The sequence below is a fragment of the Nyctereutes procyonoides genome, unplaced genomic scaffold (assembly GCF_905146905.1).
Source record: "Nyctereutes procyonoides isolate TBG_1078 unplaced genomic scaffold, NYPRO_anot_genome, whole genome shotgun sequence".
Taxonomy (NCBI): domain Eukaryota; kingdom Metazoa; phylum Chordata; class Mammalia; order Carnivora; family Canidae; genus Nyctereutes; species Nyctereutes procyonoides.
The window spans coordinates 28,488,105-28,507,200 of record NW_026575020.1 but is presented as its reverse complement, the minus strand read 5'-3'; the positions used below and the strand labels follow the sequence as shown (position 1 = coordinate 28,507,200).

The 19,096-nt window shown below is 39.8% G+C and overlaps 1 protein-coding gene across 1 annotated transcript in view; it reads left to right on the top strand.

Annotated features, from left to right (window-relative positions):
- METTL16 (methyltransferase 16, N6-methyladenosine) overlaps positions 1–19,096 on the top strand; it is a 68,902-nt gene that overhangs the window by 6,745 nt on the left and 43,061 nt on the right. The window contains exon 2 of the mRNA XM_055325059.1: positions 1,346–1,473. Coding sequence (XP_055181034.1) covers positions 1,346–1,473 — 128 coding nt within the window. The remainder of the gene's footprint in view (positions 1–1,345; positions 1,474–19,096) is intronic.

Below are 19,096 nucleotides of genomic sequence, written 5' to 3'. Positions count from 1 at the left end.
AGAATAGTTTCTGGGGCACATGGGTGGCTCAGTGGTTGAGTGCTGCCTTTGGCTCAGGTTGTGATCCCAGGGTCCTGGGATCGAGTGCCACATCAAGCTCCCTGCAGGGATCCTGCTTCTCCCACTGCCTCTCTCTGTGTGTCTCATGAATAAATAATAATAATAAAAAAAGAACAGTATCCCGTTTTCATGGTTTTTGAAAAAAAGTCATGTATGTTTTTCAAACTGATAAAATATACATAACATAAAATTTACCATTTTAAGCATTTTTAAGTGTGCTGTTCAGTGGCATTAAGTACATTCACGCTGTTGTGTAACATCCCTACTGTCCATTTCCAGAAGTTTTTCACTATCCTAAACAGAAACCCATTAAATAATAACTCAACATTCCTATCTCCTCTGAAAACCCTGGTAATCTCTATTCTGCTCTCTGTATGAATTCACCTATTCTTGGTACCTCATATGAGTGGGATAATACGATATTTATCCTTTTGAATGTGGTTTATTTCCCTTAGCATAATATTTTTAAGATTTATCCATTATTGCAGGGTATATCAGAATTTTATTCTTTCTTACGGTTGAAGGACATTGCTTTTTTTTTTTTCTGAAGGACATTCCATTGTGTGTACCACATTTTGCTTATCCATTTATGGGCACTTGCAGTTGTTTTCTAGTTTTTGGTTGTGAATAATGCTGTGAACATTGATGTGCAAATACCTGTTTGAATCCCTGCTTTCAGTTCTCTTGGGCATATACCTAGGAATGGAATTGCTAGATCATATGGTAATTCTATGTTTAACTTTTTTTTTTAAATTTTTATTTATTTATGATAGTCACACACATACAGAGAGAGAGAGAGAGGCAGAGACAGGCAGAGGGAGAAGCAGGCTCCATGCCCCGGGAGCCCGACGTGGGATTTGATCCCGGGCTCCAGGATCGCGCCCTGGGCCAAAGGCAGGCGCTAAACTGCTGCGCCACCCAGGGTTCCCCTATATTTAACTTTTAAAGAACTGCCAAACTTTCCGTAGCCATTGTATACATTCCCACCTGCAATGCATGATGGCTCCGATTTCCTAATATCCTCACCAGTACTTATCTTTTGATTATAGCCATCCTACTGGGTATGAAGTGATACCGTGGTTTTGATTTCCATTTCCCTAATGACTTAGGGTGATGTTAAACATCTTGTGCTTATTTGTAGTGTACATTTAAAAAATATAACTTCTGCTCTCTCAGTTGAGTGGCAAAAAATGTTGGCTCTAACTATTGACTTGGCAACCACAGCTTTTTCCCATTAATGTATTTTTTGACTAAATATGCTTTTTTCCCTTTTTTCTTTTTAAAGATGGCTCTGAGTAAATCAATGCATGCAAGAAATAGATACAAGGACAAACCTCCTGACTTTGCATATCTGGCATCCAAATATCCAGATTTTAAGCAGCATGTTCAGATAAATCTGAGTGGAAGAGTGAGGTAGGTAATAGATAAAGAATTCTTAATACTGTATTATTCTAGTGTAATCTGAATGGACACAGGGTAGTGGAAAGCATACTGGACTGATAGTATACCTAAATGCTAATCCTAGACGTTTCCTGAAATTTCTCATCAGATCTTGGACAAATCACTTAACCCATCTGGGTTTCATCTTTTTTCTTTTTTTTTTCAGATGGGGGAAGGGGAGAGAGAATCTTAAGCAGGCTCCTTGCCTAGTGCAGAGCCCTACACAGGGCTTGATCTCACAACTCTGAGATTATGACCTGAGCCAAAATCAAGACTCCGATGCTTAACTGACAGAGCCACCCAGGCACTCCTGTTTCATCTTTTTAAGCTATAAGTTGAGAGGATTGGACCAAATGCTTTTAAGTTTCTTTCTGGCTTTAAGAAAACTTGATGTCCAAATTTTTGCTTAACCAATAAAAATCCCAGAGTAAGTGCAGAAACATTGGGATTGGGCTCTAAAACATGGTGCTGATGAGGATCTAGAGTTCTTTTTATCTATCTATCTATCTTTAAGTTTAAATTAGAGTCCTTATTTTAAGCATGTTTTTACTTTGATGGAGGTAGGAAAATAATAACCAGACATCAAAACTGAGTTCAAAGATACTATTACTTAGGATGTCAATAAATTTAAACTTAAGTTTAATTAAGGGGGCCTGTGTGGCTCAGTTGGATAAGTGATTCTTGATTTTGGCTCAAGTCATGATCTTGGTGTTGTGATATTGAGCCCCGTATAGGGCTCCATGCTCAGCAAGGAGTCAGCTTGTCCCTCTTCATGTGCTCTTCCCCCCTGCTCATGCGCTTGCTCTCACTCTCTCATAAACTTTTTTTTTTTATTTTTATTTTTATTTTTATTTATTTATTTTTTTAAAGATTTTATTTATTTATTCATGATAGTCATACAGAGAATGACAGAGAGGCAGAGACACAGGCAGAGGGAGAAGCAGGCTCCATGCACCGGGAGCCCGATGTGGGACTCGATCCCGGGTCTCCAGGATCGCGTCCCGGGCCAAAGGCAGGCGCCAAACCGCTGCGCCACCCAGGGATCCCACTTTTTTTTTTTTTTAAAGTTAAATTTAGTTAAAAAGTTGATTTTTAAAAATTAAAATAATGTGAATACTTTGGGAAATGGCAAATATGACAATGGTATGGGAATAACTGATTTATGTGTTACACCTTTAAGAAGGACATCTTTAACTACATTCTTAAACTCTGTGGGGAGTTATAGGCTGGACATTCCAAGCCTTCCTGAGGAAAGATGTGGTGATTCAACTATGAGGAGGAGGAGGAGCAGGATTGTGGAGAAAAGGGCAGGTAAGGAGTAATAGTATCACAGGGCTTGAAGCATTTTATTTTTTTAAATATTCTATTTACTTATTCATGAGAGACACAAAGAGAGAGAGAGAGAGAGAGAGGCAGAGACACAGGCAGAGGGAGAAGCAGGCTCCATGCAGGGAGCCCGATGTGGGACTCAATTCTGGCACTCCAGGATCATGCCCTGGGCCAAAGGCAGGCGCTAAACTGCTGAGCCACCTAGGCATCCCAAGGGCTTGAAGCATTTTGATGACCTCTTCCTACTAGCAGTCTCCTTATAGCTTTAGAAATAGAGGTCCTAAGGCAGGATTTAACTTCAGGGGCAAGATAGCCTAGAAATCATATAAAAGTTTAAAAATAAGTATATTTATACTCATTTTTCTGGGAGATAATCTTTAGTTTTCATCAGATTCTGAATCTGTCTCCCTTTGTCTCCCAGTACACAAAGGTTAAGATGTAATGCCCTAGAACTATGGTTTCCAAGCTTTTTTGTCTACTCAGTTAAAAGTTGAGGAAAGTTCCATATGTGAATGCTTGTACAACTGACTGTGTTACTGTATTAAAGACATTAGAAAACATAATTGAAAGTAGAAATTAAACATATATTTAAATAAGAGATCTAATATTTTCTTTGCATACTCTAAGGAATTATTTTCAGCACCTTACTTTGGAGAAAACCTTAGAGGGATTGAGTTAGTATTTCTCTTTGTTTAAGTCATCCCTACCATTGTTCTTAAATCGTGTGTACATTTTTTTTTTAAGATTTTATTTATTTATTCATGAGAGACACAGAGAGGCAGAGACATAGGCAGAGGGAGAAACAGGCTCCATGCAGGGAGCCCGATGTGGGACTCGATCCCGAGTCTCTAGGATCACTCCACTCCCTGTGCTGAAGGCAGCGCTAAGACGCTGAACCACCCGGACTGCCCCATTCCTCCTCCTACTTGCTCACTCGCTCTCTGTCTCAAATAAATGAAATCTTATAAATAAATAAAATACCCATCCATGGCAAAAATGGGAGTCGAATGACATACAGAAAATGGTGGTAAAACTGCAGCCTGCAAAGTTCTAAATAGCATACTTAAATAATGTGTGTTTGAGGATATTTATCCTCCAGCTGTTTATAACAAGAAAAATTGGAAATAATCTAAATATCTAGTATGTAGGTACTTACAGTGCAGTTCCATGGAATATCTTCGGGCCTCTAGAATGAGTGTACTTGTAGATTATAAAACATAATTTTGTTTCAAGCTAAAACCGAAGTGTCTGCTGATTGCTCTGCATAGAAAGGAACTAGAAGGTTATGAGTTGTGACGGTCAAACGCATTGATGTTGCTTTTGTAATAAGTAAAAGTAAGATTTTTTTTTTATGATTTTATTTATTGGGTGCCTGGGTGGCTTATTTGGCTAAGCATCTGCCTTCGGCTCAGGTCATGATCCCAGGATCCTGGGTTCCAGTCCTGCATGGGGCTCCCTGCTCAGTGGGGAGTCTATTCGCTCTGCCTTTCCCCCGCTCATGATCTCTTTCTCTCTCTCAAATAAATAAATAAAATATCTTTAAAACAGAAAAAAAGGGACACCTGGGTGGCTCAGCCATTAAGTGTCTGCCTTCAGCTCAGGGCATGATCTCAGGTCTGGGGATCGAGTTCTGCATCAGGCTCCCTGTGAGGAGCCTGCTTCTCCTCCCTCTGTCTGTGTTTCTGTCTCCCTCTCTGTGTCTCTCATAAATAAGTAAAATCTTTTAAAAAATGAAAGAAAGAAAGGAAAGAAAGAAAGAAAGAAAGAAAGAAAGAAAGAAAGAAAGAAAGAAATTAAAAATACTGTTTGAGAGCACAAGCACATGTGCATGACTGAAGGGGAGGGACATGCTGAGCAGGGAGCCTGGCATGGAGCTCCATCCCAGGGTGGGATCCTGACCTGAGCCAAAGACAGACATCTAACCAACCGAGCCACCCAGGTGCCTCAAAGATTTTATTTATGAGAGAGAACGCGGGAGAGCAAGAGCAGGAGGAAGTGCAGAGGGACAAGCAGACTCCCCATTGAGCATGGAGCCTGATGCTGGGGTCCGTCCAAGACCCTGGGATCATGACCTGAGCGGAAGTCAGATGCTTAACCAACGGAGCCACCCAGGTGCTCCTAGGCAAAAGTAATTTTAAATTTTTTGCAGGATAAAACAAACTTGTTTATGAAGAGATAGGAAGAGGATGAGGCAAGCTTGAGGAGAGCCTTCTCTTCTTTTTTTCTTTTTTAAAAATAACTTTTTAAAATATTTTATTTATTTGAGAGAGAGTGAGTGAGTGAGAGCGAGCACAAGTGGGAAAAGAGGGAGAGGCAGATTCTCTGCTAAGCAGGGAGCCCGATGTGGGGCTTGATCCAGGCCCCTGGGATCATGACCTTAGCTGAAGGCAGACACTTAACTGACTGAGCCCCCCAGGCCAGAGAGCCTCCTCTTATTTCTTTAAGGATGGAAGCAATAGGGCAGCCCTGGTGGCGCACCGGTTTGGCGCCACCTGCAGCCTGGGGTATGATCCTGGAGACCCGGGATCAAGTCCCACATCGGGCTCCCTGCGTGGAACCTGCTTCTCCCTCTCCCTGTGTCTCTGCCTCTGTGTGTGTCTATGAATAAACAAATAAAATCTTTAAAAATAAAAAAATAAAAGGATGGAAGCATATAAGATTATTATTATTATTTTTTTTTGCAGTATAAGATTATTAATAGTTAGCAGGGAAGCATATTTAGAAGGAATCTAGCTGCTCCTAGGCATTATGTCCCTTCCAGTTTATTTAGTTAAGAGTTGTTGATGATTGCATTGGTAGAATGTTTATTTTTATAATGGCTTTTTTTTTAAAAAAAGACTTTATTTATTTATGAGAGACACACAGAGAGAGAGGCACAGACAGACAGAGGGAGAAGCGGGCTCCATGTAGGGAGCCTGATGTGGGACTCGATCCTGGGTCTCCAGGATCATGCCCTGGGCTGAAGGCAGCGCTAAACCACTGAGCCAACTGGGCTGCCCTATAATGGCTTTTTATTTAATTCCATGAGATGTATGAAAAAGAATGCCAAAATATAAACCAGCTAATGATGGAAAAGGAATATCAGATAAAATGGTAGACCTGAGATGGATCAAAGTGTCATTTATTTGCTCAATTCTTAAGCAGGGAGTGGTGTGGACAGAGGAGACTCATTTCTGAGTCAGTCATCCTAAGGACCTCATACCTCAGTCTTGAGGGTGCCACATAGTGGCTCTAGAGGTTTTAGATTATTTTCTTAACTTTACTGAGACTGAATTTTCTCATCTGAAAAAGAGGGATAAAAGGACATACTTTGGATGTTTGTCATAAAGGTTAGTGATAATGCATGTAAAGTGGCATAGACACTTAGCAAATAAATAGGTACTCTGACTATTGTGTCTGGTGTAATAGATAAAGTGACTAGGATTGCCTGTGTGATCTCCCTCCCTGTTTTTTTTTCTCTGCAGCCATCACTCCTTTGTTGTAATCATACCATGGCAACTAGGTTTTAATTTGTACTTTTTTCACAGTAACCAGCCCCATGGAGATACCTGCAATTTATTTGAGCCCTGTCAGTTGAGTTTGGATAGAGTATGACACTTAATGGATTTATTTTTAAACCAAAGACCCAGCATTGAAGGGTTTTGTCATATATTAAGATTGTACATTTTTAACTCATCAGTGAAGATCTAATTAATAAAAACCAGTGTCAGAAAATTAGGTTAGGCCACTTTATTTTTATTTTTATTTTTTTTAAACTTTTTAATTTATTTATGATAGTCACAGAGAGAGAGAGAGAGAGACGCAGAGACATAGGCAGAGGGAGAAGCAGGCTCCATGCACCGGGAGCCCGATGTGGGATTCGATCCTGGGTCTCCAGGATCGCGCCCTGGGCCAAAGGCAGGCGCCAAACCGCTGCGCCACCCAGGGATCCCAGGTTAGGCCACTTTAGCCTTTATTTTTGTTACATGAGGTTCAGTCTCTGTGTTAGAATGGTTGTTATTTTAACCCTAGGTTACAGAATGTATCCTTCCAAACTCCATCTATAATATGGTGATGTATTCATCAGGAGCAGAGCAGGAGTCATTCTGGGGAAATTGGATGTGATCCTGTTGACAGTAGGCTATTTTGTGAAGCTTGTTGTGTTAAACAACAAAGATTTGATGGAATAAATTGCTAATTTCCACGTGAGAGCTAATTTTAGTTCCCGTGATCTCAGAAATGAGAATGAAAAAAGATCTTGCCTGTGTTCAGGATTTTTTAATGTCCCAGAGTGCTACTGTGACCTAGATATTTAACTAGTAGAGCTGGATGACTAGACTTTGTCCTACAAAAGGATTTCCAACCCTCAGATTAGCAGCTGTGTTTTCTTCGAAGTAAGATAATGAATACCTGCTTTGTTAACAAAATCTAAGAATCAGCTCTTCATAGATTATTTTCAGTTTCTTTAATTAGATTAGCCTCTGCTTGATGTCTCGTACATTTTGGTGATTAGAATGTAGTTCCTTATTGGGGTGCCTGGGTGGTTCAGTGGGTAAGCATCTGACTCTTGATCTCAGCTCAGGGCATGATTTCAGGGTCATGAATTCAAGCCCCTTATTGGGCTCCACACTGGACATGGAACCTACTTATTTTTAAAAAAAGGATATAGTTCCTTATTAATAAATTGTATGCTGTAGTCTGTCAATGTTAATGTATGCATATTTTTTAATAACAAGAATTGTTTATATAAACAACTCTCTTTGAAGGTCCTAAGAAAACATTAATTAAAGTGCTGTTTCTCTTGCTCCAGATATTTCACAAAGCTATGTAATTAATGCTTAAGCTGCAGTACTGTCTTTTGATGATTGTCGTCACTGTAGGAAATATCTTGGTTTGGTTTCCAACAGAATCATCCTTCTTTCATGGAAAAGTATCCTGAAACCATGGGCCTGTTATCCTTTTTTGGAAAGGGGGTTCCTGTTTTTTGAAATTATACAGACATCATTAAACCCTTAATGGGAAAATTATAGAAATATATCCTTCCTAACTACATTTATGATAGTAATGTTGCATACGTAAAAGAAAAAAAGGCACCGTTCTTCCACCTTCAGAAGATCAAATTGCTTTGTGTTCCTAAGTCTTTTTCCTTATGCATATATAGTATTTTTTGTGATTGTAATTTTGATATGGATAAATAATAGGACTTTTTTAATCCCCTTGACATTTTAAGCATTTTCCATATAGTTATAAACCTCTGTTATGAAGGTTGATATTATATAGCAGGTATTCAGATAAAAATATGAGGAGAATGGAGGTGTCTGCCCTACTCACCCACTCGCCCATTTGCATATCCAGAAGTGGCTCTTACCCTTCAATACTTTTTTAATGCATTTACACACATGGGATCGTTTTTGTTTGGTTTTGGATTTTTGGTGGTTTTTGTGTGTGTGTGTGTGTGTAAGAATGTGATCAAAATGTACACACATGCTTTTATTCAAAGACTTTTTTACTTTTTAAGATTTTACATATTTGGGGCACCTGGGTGGCTCAACGGTTGAGCGTCTGCCTTCGGCTTAGGTTGTGATCTCAGAGTTCTGGATCGAGTTCTGCATCGGGCTCCCTGTGGGGAGCCTGCTTCTCTTTGCCTATGCATCTTCCTTTCTCTTGTCTCATGAATAGATAAATAAAAATCTTAAAAAAAAAAGATTTTACTTATTTATTTGACAGAAAGAGAGAGAGAGAACCAGAGTGCACAAGTGGGGAGAACAACGGGGGGGGGGGGGAGGGCAATGGAGAGGGAGAAACAGTCCCGATGCAGGACTCAATCCTAGGACCCTGAGATCATGACTTTAGCCCAAGAGACACTTAACCGATTGAGCCATCCAGGTGCCCCCAGGATCTTTGTTTCTGTATGATACTGTGATCTAATTGCTTATTTGACCATTGGGATATTTAAGTTAAAAAAAAATTTAAGGGGGAATGCCAGGGTGGTTCAGTCATTTAAGTGTCTGACTCTTGATTTCGGCTCAGGTTATAAGATTGAGCCCTGTGTCAGGGTCTGCACTAGACATGGAACCTGCTTAAGATTCTCTCTCTCTCTGGGCAACCCTGGTGGCACAGCGGTTTAGCGCCGCCTGCAGCCCAGGACGTGATCCTGGAGACCCTGAATCGAGTCCCACATCAGGCTCTCTGTATGATGCCTGCTTCTCCCTCTGCCTGTGTCTCTGCCTCTCTCTCTCTGTCTCTATGAATAAATAAATAAAATCTTAAAAAAAAAAAAGATTCTCTCTCTCTCCCCCTCCCTCTGGCCACCTCTCTCCTCTTTCTGTCCCTCTCTAAACAAAAATCAGTTGTGGAGAAGTATGAGTTGGTGGAAAACACAACAAAAGACCATGGGTCTGCTTTTGGTTTTGTTCAACAAATTATTATTCATAATTTGCACTATTACTATTATTACTATTTTCTAATCAGATCTGGCATGTGGATCCCATACTCTCCCCTCATCTTAGGAACCTTAGTTAAGTTTCCCTTCTAATTATTTAATCTCTATCAACTGGCTTTTTCTCTTTGACTTTTAGAAATTTGAGATATAATTCACATATTATAAAATCATTTTATTTTAAAGATGTACCTATTTATTTGAGAGAGAGAAAGTGCACACACATAGTGGGGAGGGGTAGAGGAAGAGAGAAACCCAAGCAGATTCTGCACTTGGTGCAGAGCCTGATGCGGTTGGGATTGGTTTCACAACCACGACGCAAGCTGAAACCAAGAGTCAGATGCTCAACCAACTGTGCCACCCAGGTGCTCCTAAAATCATTATTTTAAAATGTACATTTCAGTTCTTAATATGTCATAGGGTTGTGCAAACATCACCACTAATTCCACAACATTTTTTGTCACCTCCAAAAGAAAACTATTCAGCAGTCACTTCCAACTCCTTCCCTTCTCTTTGTAGCCTCTGGCAACCACTAATCTGCTTACTTTCTCTACATATTTGCATGTTTTGGACATTTCGTATAAGTGGAATCATAATATGTGATCTTTGTGACTTTCCATTGACTTTTTTTTTTTTTTAAGATTTTATTATTCATGAGAGACACAGAGGGACTCCAGGGTCTCCAGGATCAGGGCCTGGGCTGAAGGTGGCGCTAAACCGCTGAACACCCGGGCTGCCCTCCATTGACTTTTAAAGTCTTCAGTTAAAAAATTACTAATAAAATCTCTCCATCAACCCTACCATTTCCACTGCCCCATCTCACTTCCTCCCTTGCACCACTCAACTTCTTGAAGAATGTTTTTGCCATCTTCATTTTTCCCACACCATACTTAATCTTCAGCTCATTGCAGGGTGGTTTCTAATTGAAAAGGTCTCCAGTGGTCTTGTGTCACTAAATGCAGTTTTGGTTTTCATTTGACTTTTGAGAAGCAGGTTACTTTACAATGACACTGTTCTTCATGGATACCCTCTTCCCTTGGCTTCCTTGGCACTACACTTCTACCCTTTGTGTCTCCTTGCATTGCTTCCTTGTAGTGATTGTATATACTACCATTAAAGGAGTCTTCAAGGCTTAGTGCAGAGCTCTCTTTTCTTCTAATATTTTATTTTCCCCCTAAACTTTCTCATCACTCCAGGGCCTCATTTGTCAGTTTGCAAATAACTCATACCTTTGTTTCCCTAGATGAATTTCCTGGCCTCTATACCTAGAGATTTCTGCTTCCTTAGTATCTCTGCTTGAATGTCTACAATTCAGCTCAGATTTGTGATATTTACCCTAGAAAATGATTCTCTTGTCAGAGTACCCAATTTTAGTGAGTCTCTAGTGGTCTATCCTGTTGAATAAGCCAGATCTCTAGGGAACTTCTATGAATACATGCTTTCTCACTTCACATACAAGTCCATTACCACATCTTGCAAATTTTCCTTCCTGAATAGCTCTTAATTCTTTTTACTTTCTGCTATCTTTGCCATTGCCACCTTTATCCAGCTTCTTAACTCATGTTAATGCAATGTTCCTTTCCTCCAATTCTTTGTTAATTTTTATTCTTCTCTCAGTTACTAGCACGGTTACCTTTTCTGACTTTTCTAAGGTAGTTCCCACTAATTATGTAGGTTTCACAGCACCTTGTACCTATCTTACAGCATTCATCACAGTGACAGTTTTACACGTATTTGAGTGATTCTACCAGACTGTCATTGTCAGGAAGGGAGAGAGCATGTCTGTATTTGCATATGCAGTATCTCTAGCATTTTACACAATGTCTAGCACATAGTTGATACGTGATAAATGTTGAATGAATAAAGGAATAAATGCCCATTGTCACAACTCCGTATAACTCAGTTGAACAAAGTAGTGCTCAAAGAGAGTGAAACATTTTTTTAAAGATTTTGTTTTTTAAGTAATCTCTATACCTAGTGTGGGGCTCACACTTAGAACCCTGAGATCAAGAGTCACATACCCTACCAGCTAAGCCAGCCAGGCAACTCAGGAGTGAAACATTTTTATACTTCATCTTTAACAGAATAGGGGAGCCAAGTACCCCACCTTCTTAAAATAATTCCACTTTACAGTACAGCCTGTCAGCCTGAGTTTTTTATTGCCCACATAGGTTTTTTTTTTTATATAAACTTTTTTTTTAAGATTTTATTTATTTATTCATTATAGTCCCAGAGAGAGAGAGAGAGAGAGAGAGGCAGAGACACAGGCAGAGGGAGAAGCAGGCTCCATGCAGGGACCCCGATGTGGGATTCGATCCTGGGTCTCCAGGATCGTGCCCTGGGCCAAAGGCAGGCACTAAACCGCTGCGCCACCCAGGGATCCCTGCCCACATAGGTTTTAAGAATCAGGGCGATTTCATATAAAACTATGGTTTGGGGAATCCCTGGGTGGCTCAGTGGTTTAGCGCCTGCCTTCGGCCCAGGGCGTGATCCTGGAGTTCCGGGATCGAGTCCCACACAGGCTCCCTGCATGGAGCCTGCTTCTCCCTCTGCCTGTCTCTGCCTCTTTCTCTGTGTCTTTCATGGATAAATAAATAAAATCTTAAAAAAAATTAAAAAAAAAAACCACTATGGTTTGTTGGTTTCCTTTGAAAATTTTAGAGATCTGGCAAAACGACTGGCAAACTCACTTGACATTAATTACCTGGAACTAGTGGCGATTATACCCTTTGAAATGGCCATTTGTGTCATCTGGCATAATGCTATTAAAAGTGTGGTATTGAGCTGGTGGCTCATCCACAAACAGTTGGTTACTGTCTACAGAGATTAGGACCTTGTGCTACACATTTAGATTCAACAGACATTTCTGTGGTTGAATGACTTTCTTCAGTGTGCTGATTTACAGGCTCGCATGAGCTCTGTATCTTGTTAGGGACTGGCATATTGGGTAGCACCATGTAAATATTTGAGTTTGCAATCTCTGATGTTCATAATTTTATTCAAAATGCCAGTGCAAAGTAACATTTAGAAGTTGTGGGACAGTAATTATGTTACGTGAAGGTGCACCACTGTTACTGTTACACTGTTCAAGGTAGTACTGTTCGAGTTTATTTTTTTATTTACTTTTTTATTTTTTTAAAGATTTTATTTATTCATTCATGAGACACACAGAGAGAAAGGCAGAGGCACAGGCAGAGGGACGAGAAGCAGGCTTCTGCAGGGAGCCCGATGTGGGACTTGATCCCAGATCCCGGGATCATGACCTGAGCTGAAGGCAGCCGCCCAACTGCTGAGCCACCCAGGCGATCTCTTAAGATTTTATTTTTAAGTGATTCTACACCCAGTATGGGGCTTGAACTTAGAACCTCGAGTTCAAGGGGAGTCGCATGCTCCACCAACTGAGCCAGGCACCCTCTGAAGCCAATCTTTTTACCCTGCTGCCCTTCTTCCCTCTATAGGTCATTTTTCCTACATGTGTAAAGGAGTTTTTCCTCTTAAATTCTAGTAACTTTTCTGATACATGTGGTGGTATTGCTAATTCTGAATTGGTTTTTCTTTTTTTTTTTTTTTAAGAATTGAGTTTTTTTTTTTTTTTTAAGATTTTATTTATTCATGAGAGATAGAGAGAGAGAGAGAGAGAGAGAGAGGCAGGCTGCATGCAGGGAGCCTGACTTGGGACTCGATCCCGGGTTTCCAGGATCAGGCCCTGGGCCAAAGGCTAAAACCAGTGAGCCACCCAGGCTGCCCGTGAATTGGTTTTTCTAAGGGCTCAGTGAATCTTCTTTTGGGGAGAGGGGATTATCTTGAAAAATTTCTTTGTTCTCCTTCTTTTTTTTTTTTAAAGATATTTATTTATTCATGAGAATACATAGAGAGGAGAGAGAGAGCGAGGCAGAGACACAGGCAGAGGGAGAAGCAGGCTTAATGCAGGGAGCCTGACTTGGGACTTGATCCCAGGTCTCCAGGATCACGCACTGGACTGCAGACAGCACTAAACCGCTGAGCCACCAGGGCTGCCCTGTTCTTTGATTCTCTTATTTAGAATCACCAATTATGTATATATGGGGTCTCTGTTATCTGCCTCTCATGTATTTATTATACTGTCTTTAACTTTTTTTTTCTAAAGACTTATTTTTTTTAATAAGTCTTTTTTTTTTAATTTTGTTTATTTATGATAGTCACAGAGAGAGAGAGAGAGAGAGAGCGAGAGAGAGGCAGAGACATAGGCAGAGGGAGAAGCAGGCTCCATGCAGCGAGCCCGATGTGGGATTTGATCCTGGGTCTCCAGGATCGCGCTCTGGGCCAAAGGCAGGCGCTAAACCGCTGCGCCACCCAGGGATCCCCGTCTTTAACTTTTTAAAAAAGATTTATTTATTTGAAAGGAAGAGAGGGAGAGAGAGAGCATGGTCAGTGGGGTGGGGGAGAAGTGGTGGGAGAGGGACAAGCAAACTCCCCACTGAGTCTGGAGCCAGAGGCAGGGCTTATCCCCCAACTTGGAGATGGAGTCAGAAATGGGACTGGATTGCATGACCCTGAGATCGTGACCTAAGCTAAAACCAAGAGTTTGGATACATGACTGACTGAGCCATCCAGGTGCTCCAATTATTTTTTCCTCTATTTTTTTTTTTTTGAGGTTTTAATTTATTCATGAGAAAGACAGAGAGAGAGAGGCAGAGACATAGGCAGAAGAAGAAGCTGGCTCCCCATGGGAAGCCTGATGCGGGACTCCATCCCAGGACCCCAGGATCATGACCTGAGCCAAAGGCAGCTGCTCAATCGCTGAGCCACCCAGGCATCCCTATTTTTTCTCTTATTTTTAACATCATGTTCATTTCATTTATTTTGATATGGTTCATATATTGTAAAATTCACCTTTTTAAATTGTATAATTAGTTTTTATTATGTGGACAGTATTGTGCCATTATCACCACTATCTCATTCTTGAATTCCATTTCATTTTGCATGTGTTTTTTTTTTTTTAATTTTTTTTAATTTTTATTTATTTATGATAGTCACACAGTGAGAGAGAGAGAGAGGCAGAGACACAGGCAGAGGGAGAAGCAGGCTCCATGCACTGGGAGCCTGACGTGGGATTCGATCCCGGGTCTCCAGGATCGCGCCCTGGGCCAAAGGCAAGCGCCAAACCGCTGTGCCACCCAGGGATCCCCTTGCATGTGTTTTTAAGTCTTGTTTTCTTTATCCTGTTTTGTCCTTCTTGATCTATCACTGAAGCATATGATGTCAGTTTGTCCCATGATTAGTGGTGTTAACTTTGATTACTTGTTTAAGGTGGTATTCGTCGAATTTCTTCATTATAGGGTTACTATTTTCTTCTTTGTAATTGATAATTTGTGGGGAAGTACTTTGAGACCGTGTAAATATTCTGTTCCTCATTGAACATTCATCTGCTGTTTTTAGCATCCACTGATAATTCTTAATTCAAATGGTTATTAGTATTGCCAAATGTAATTTTCTAGCTCCTTGGGACATCTGAGTGGCTCAGTGGTTGAGGGTCTGCCTTTGGCTCAGGGGGTGATCCTGGGGTCCTGGGATCCAGCCCCATGTTAGGCTCCCTGCGGGGAGCCTGCTTCTCCCTCTGCCTCTCTCTCTCTCTCTGTATCTCATGAATAAACAAATAATAAAATCTTTAAAAAATAATTTTCTAGCTCCTTCATTTCTTCTACATTTGATAGTTATTCTACTGTAAATAAGAGTTGTCCTTTCTTCCTCATTTGTTTATGTAAGTATGGACTCATGTATTTTTTTCTTTTATTCTATGGGCTATAATCCCTTGTTAGCATTCTTCATTCAAATTGTGCTACATTTGGTCAGTGGGAGCCAGTTAACTGGCTCATGTCCCTTTGATTTTCCTCATCTTTGAGCATATCCTGTTTTCTGATACAATGTAGTGTTCCAGGCTCATTTTATACTTTCTCCTACTTCAAACCTGGAATAGCAATTCAGCTAAAGAACTCTGATTCCTTTTAGTGGGAATGGTATTTGGAAACCCAAGATCTGGAACTCTGGGTATGCTTAGGGCTTCTAGGTTCTTTTTTTTTTTTTTTTTAAAGATTTTATTTATTCATGAGAGTCACACACAGAGAGAGGGGCAGAGACACAGGCAGAGGGAGACTCAGGCTCCACGCAGGGAGCCTGACGTGGGACTCAATCCTGGGACTCCAGAATCACACTGGGCTGAAGTGGTGCTAAACCGCTGAGCCACCCAGACTGCCTGCCCTCCCTTTTTCTCTTTTCTCTTTTCTTTCTTTCTTTCTTTCTTTCTTTCTTTCTTTCTTTCTTTCTTTCGGAGGGCTTCTAGGTTCTGATTATATCTCTTGAGATTCCACTATAGCCATCTTCTTTCTGTTTTGCTATAGATTATATTATTAAACTTTTTTTTTTTTTTTAAGATTTTATTTATTCATGAGAGACAAAGAGAGGCAGAGACAGGTAGAGGGAGAAGCAGGTTCCATGGAGGGAGCCTCATGTGGGACTTGATCCCGGGTCTCCAGGATCACGCCCTGGGCCGAAGGCAGCTCTAAACCGCTGAGCCACCCGGGCTGCCCTAAACTTTCATTTCTAAAAATTGAAATATAATTACAATTAACATTGTATTGGTTTTAGGTATATAACCTGATGAGTCAATATTTGTATATATTAAAAATGATCACAAAGTCTAATATCTGTCATCATATAGTTACAAAATTTTTTTCTTGTGATAAGAATTTTTAAGTTTCTCTTAGCAACTTTGAAATTTGCAATGTAGTATTATTTGCTATAGCCACCATGCTGTACATTACTTCTCCATGACTTAATTATTGTATAACTGGAAATGTATACCTTTTGACCCCCTTCACCACTTCACACACCTCCTGCCTCTGGCAACCATGCTGTCTATGAGTTTTTTGGTTTGTTTGTTTTTGTTTTTTAAGTAAACTCTACCCCCAGTGTGGGACTTGGACTCAGAACCCCAGGATCAAGAGTTGCATTCTCTACTCGTTGAACCAGCCAGGTGTCCCATGAGATGTTTTTTGTTTTTTTTTTTTTAGATTCTGCATTTAAATGAGATCATACAGTATTTGCCCTTCTCAGATCTATTGTACTTAGCATAATGCCTTCAGTGTCCACCAGTGGTGGTGCAAATGACAAGATTCCGTTCATATTTATGGCTGAATAGTATTCCTCTGTGTTTGTGTGTGTGTGTGTGGTTTCACTTTTTCTTTTTCACTTTTTTTTTTAAAATATTTTATTTATTCATGAGAGACACAATAGAGGGACAGAGGCATAGGTAGAGGGAGAAGCAGGCCTCCTGCAGGGAGCCATATACAGGACTCGATCCCAGGTTCATGCCCTGAACCAAAGACAGATGCTCAACCCCTGAGCCACCTAGGCATCCCAACCCTGAAGCATTCTTACATATCATAAGAAACCTTATTCATAGTGTAGTTTATGTATAGATAACAAACATCTAAATTCTGAAATCTAATCCTGTTCATCATCACTCTTCACAAATTCTTTTACTATTCAAGTTGTGTTTTTCTAAACAGCTTTTTTTTTTTTTTTCTAAACAGTTTTTTTAAAAGAGTACATCATGTCTCTCAGGGTTGTCAGGTCATGCCCTTGTTGACTCCAAGCTGGGAGTGAAGCTTGTTTAATATTCTCTTTTTCCTCTGCCCCATCCTCTTTCAAAAAAAAAAAGATCATGTCATCTATACCCATTGATTGTATATTCCTTAATACGTGTTCAATAGTGTTATATGCTTAATATCCTAAAGCAGAAGGATAAAGAATTTGTTAGGTATTAGACTGGAGGATAATGGTAATCTTTACTGTTTGGTTATTCTATGTCTTCAGTAATTGTATTGATTGTTCCATGTCTCTCTAATTTTGCTCTACAAATATTTAAGTGAATATCATTGTACTAATTCATAGTATGCATCATAAATCCTTAAATTTTTATCTGGAAGAACCCTTGGATTTTTATGTACATTCCCTTAGTTTTATAGATGGAGAAACTGAGACCTAAGAATTGAAGTGACCTTCAGTTCGTGGCTAGTTGCTTGCAGATTCAAGATTTCTGAACTCCCATACTCTAGAATATTTTTGCTGTGGGTGACTGTGGAGTTTTGGTCCATGGTATCTACCTGAAGTTTCCATGGTATCCAGGTGGATAAATTACTCTCTTCTGTCTGTCTGAGCATTGAGTTTTTCAAAATTATGGGTCAGTTGATGGCTAAAATGGGAACATACAACTTTAGGCCAGAATTTCAAAGTTTCAAAGCTCCTTTTTTTAATTTGGCTCCAACTACTGGCTTTTTGCTCTTTCATTGCCCCATTTATAAATAAGATCTTTGGTTTTGTTTTAAGGTTTTCTCTTAGCACCATTTTAACATTAAAGCAATTATATTGGCACAAGTTTCTTAAAAAGTTAAACATAGATATCATATATGGATCATAAACAAAGACTTGATGTGAATATTTAAAGCACTTTGTTCATGGGAGCCAAAAAGTAGAAACAACCCAAATGTCTCTTAAGTGGTAAATGGACAGACAAACCATTAATGCAGTTATTCCTACAATGGATTATTACTTGGCCACATAAAGGAATGGAGTACTGATACATGCCACACTGTTGGTGAATCTCCTAAATGTTGTGGTAAGTGCAAGAATCTAGACATGAAGACCACATATTTTATGATTTCATTTAGATGAAATGTCCACAAGAAGTAAATCTGGGGAGACCGAAAGTACATGAGTGGTTGCCTAGAACTGAGAGTAGAAATAAGGAATGGCTTGCAAATGGGCATGAGATGTCTTTTTTGGGGTGATGGAAGTGTTCTAAAATTGGATCATGGTGATAGTTGCTCAACTCTTAATATAATAAAAACTGTTGAATTGTATACTTTTTAAAAAAATATTTTATTTATTTATTAGAGACAGAGAGGGAGGCAGAGACATAGGCAGAGGGAGAAGCAAGCTTCATGCAGGGAGCCCCATGCGGGACTGGATCCTGTATTCCAGGATCATGCCCTGAGCTGAAGGCAGATACTCAACTGCTAAGCCACCCAGGGGTTCCTGAATTGTATACTTAACGAGTGTTATGTAAATTATACCTCAGTAAAGCTGCAAAAAATAGTTTTTTAGACTAAAAATAGTTTAAAATTATTATACTTATTATATTTAAGTATCTTATCCTGTTTCATTATTAAGCATTTTATACTGCTTTCTTTCCACCTTTAAATATGGTTTTCAAAAAGTGCTAATGTCTAGGCGCCTGGGTGGCTCAGTCAGTTAAGCATCTACCTTCAGTTCAGGTCATGATCCTGGAGTTCTGGGATGGAGCCCCACATTGGGCTCCTTGCTCAGTCAGGAGTTTGTTTTTCCCCTTTCCCTCTGCCCCTTCCCCTACCTGTGCTCTCTCTCTTTCTCTCTCCCTCTCTCTGTCAAATAAAATCTTAATATATATGTGTGTGTTGTGTGTGTATATGTGTGTGTGTATACACAATTTTTTTTGAAGTGTTAATGTCCAATGATGTTAATGATAAGAGTAAAAACAGCCAGCATTTGTATGATACTTACTGGGCATTATGCTAATTTTTCTCAGATTATTTCACAGCAACAGTATAATATAGGTATTATCCCCATTTTACAGCTGGGGAAACAGTCTCATGGAGATTAAATAACTTGTCCAAAGTCACATAACTAAGGAGACCATCAGACAGGAATTGGAACAGAGGTACTCATGTCCTCCATGTTCCTTGTGTGAAAATGCAGTGTTTTTGGTGGCAGTTTATACTGCTTTTCATATACTATGACTGTGTTGAACACCCACATGTGTTTGTCACTGCA